This window comes from Corapipo altera, unplaced genomic scaffold (genome assembly GCF_003945725.1).
Source record: "Corapipo altera isolate COAL_440 unplaced genomic scaffold, ASM394572v1 305, whole genome shotgun sequence".
In the NCBI taxonomy this organism is placed as follows: Eukaryota; Metazoa; Chordata; class Aves; order Passeriformes; family Pipridae; genus Corapipo; species Corapipo altera.
Genome location: NW_020885011.1, coordinates 517,689 through 519,421, shown reverse-complemented (window position 1 = coordinate 519,421; position 1,733 = coordinate 517,689). Strand labels below are relative to the sequence as shown.

Below are 1,733 nucleotides of genomic sequence, written 5' to 3'. Positions count from 1 at the left end.
GGGGGGGGGGGTGTGCGTGTTGTGTTAAATCCGCGTTATTTTTCATTGTTGCATCCCCCTCCCCGGGCCCCCCCCTCCCGTGTTCCGCTCCATGCGTGGGGCGTTGCGGGGGGACCTTTGTTGCGGGGCGGTTTTATCGCGGTTTTCGCTCCGCGCATATTTATTTTCCTCGCTTCCCATCCGCAGGGCCGCATGGAATATCTGGTCAAATGGAAGGGCTGGTCGCAGAAGTAAGTCGCCCGTGGGGCCGGGGGGTCTGCAGCAGGGGCCGGGGGGATGCTGGCTGCACCCCCGCTCCCCCTTTGTGCCAGAATGCGAACTGGGTCCCTCCTTTTATGCCCCCGTTTTTTTATTTCATTTATCTTGTCCTTTGCTGGCTCTGCTCACGCTCTCCTCTCTCTCCGTGCCCCCCCAGGTACAGCACTTGGGAACCCGAGGAAAACATCCTGGATGCCCGGCTGCTCGCAGCCTTCGAGGAGAGGTACAAGGCCTTTACGAGCTGTAGCAGTTGTGCTTGTAAATATGTTGCTGTCTTGTAGCTATGCTGAATTGAAGCTTTGGTTCTTTTAACACCTCTAGGGAGCGAGAAATGGAACTTTACGGGCCCAAAAAGCGAGGCCCCAAGCCCAAAACCTTCCTGCTAAAGGTAAGGGGGCCGGAGCCCACACGTGAGGGCTGCACGCCAGAGCGAGGGGCTCCTTCTGGCCCCTCTGGAGGATGCTCCCCTCAAAGGTGGCCTCTTGTAAGTTGTAATTATGCAGCCGGATGGCAGGATAATAAAGTCACCGGGTGATTTATCTTCTTTGCAGGCCCAGGCAAAAGCCAAAGCCAAAACCTATGAATTCCGCAGTGACTCTTCCAGGGGGATCCGGGTGCCGTATCCCGGCAGGTCCCCCCAGGAGCTGGGCTCCACGTCCCGGGCTAGGGAAGGACTGAGAAACATAGCCCTGGCCCCCCAGGGCAGTTCCAGCACCAGCACCCCCAAGGGAGACAGCATCCGGGACCGGGTGATCCGTGTGGAGGAGAAACCCGGGGAGACCCCCAAAAAGAGAGGCCCGAAGCCCAGGAAGGAGCTTTACAAGGACCTGGCGGAGACTCTGGATGCCTCCAAGAGGAAACTGGGGGACCCGGGGGACAAAGTGGGGGACTACCTGAAGGCCAGGAAGATGGAGGAGGCGGCGACGGGGGCGGCCAAGTTTGGCTCGGGACACAGCGTGATCCAGCTGGCCCGGCGGCAGGAGCCCGACCTGCCCGGCGCCCTGCCCGGCCCCAACCGCGCCGAGGCGGGCGCCGAGACCTTCCCCCCGCGCCTGGCCAAGCACCGCGCGGACTTTCTGGACCCCAAGGGGCAGGGGGGGCTGGACCCCGGCGGGCCCAAGCTCCTGCACGGCGCGGTGAGCCCGGGCGGCGTGGGCAGCCTGTACCGCGACGGCGTGGGGGGCCCGGCGGGGCGGCCCTCCCTCATCGCCAGGATCCCCGTCTCCAGGATCCTGGGGGACCCCGAGGAGGAGTCCTGGAGCCCCTCTCTCAACAACCTGGAGAAGGTGGTGGTAACTGATGTGACCTCTAACTTTTTGACCGTCACCATCAAGGAGAGCAGCACGGACCAAGGATTCTTTAAGGAGAAGCGATGAGTTTGGTGGAGGTGGTGCTGGGGTTTTCTTCAGTCAGATCCAGACAAAAGCTTGGTTAGAGCTTGGTGGGCCTCTCTTCTTTTTTTTTTTTATTCTTTT

At 61.1% G+C, this 1,733-nt stretch overlaps 1 protein-coding gene across 1 annotated transcript; it reads left to right on the top strand.

Moving 5' to 3' along the window:
- The first annotated feature begins 102 nt into the window (after positions 1-102).
- On the top strand, positions 103-1,722 carry CBX8 (chromobox 8). Its single transcript, XM_027667565.1, has 4 exons — positions 103-230; positions 416-481; positions 556-646; positions 810-1,722. Exons 1-4 carry the CDS (start codon positions 193-195, stop codon positions 1,632-1,634), a joined length of 1,020 nt encoding a protein of 339 aa, XP_027523366.1. The 5' UTR covers positions 103-192; the 3' UTR covers positions 1,635-1,722.
- The last annotated feature ends 11 nt before the right edge of the window (positions 1,723-1,733 follow it).

Bases quoted from the DNA above. Each gene is read 5' to 3' on its own strand.
- CBX8 (XM_027667565.1), top strand. From the start codon at position 193: ATGGAATATCTGGTCAAATGGAAGGGCTGGTCGCAGAA. The intron at 231-415 runs GTAAGTCGCCCG...GTGCCCCCCCAG, and splicing joins TGGAAGGGCTGGTCGCAGAA to GTACAGCACTTGGGAACCCG. The intron at 647-809 runs GTAAGGGGGCCG...TCTTCTTTGCAG, and splicing joins CCAAAACCTTCCTGCTAAAG to GCCCAGGCAAAAGCCAAAGC.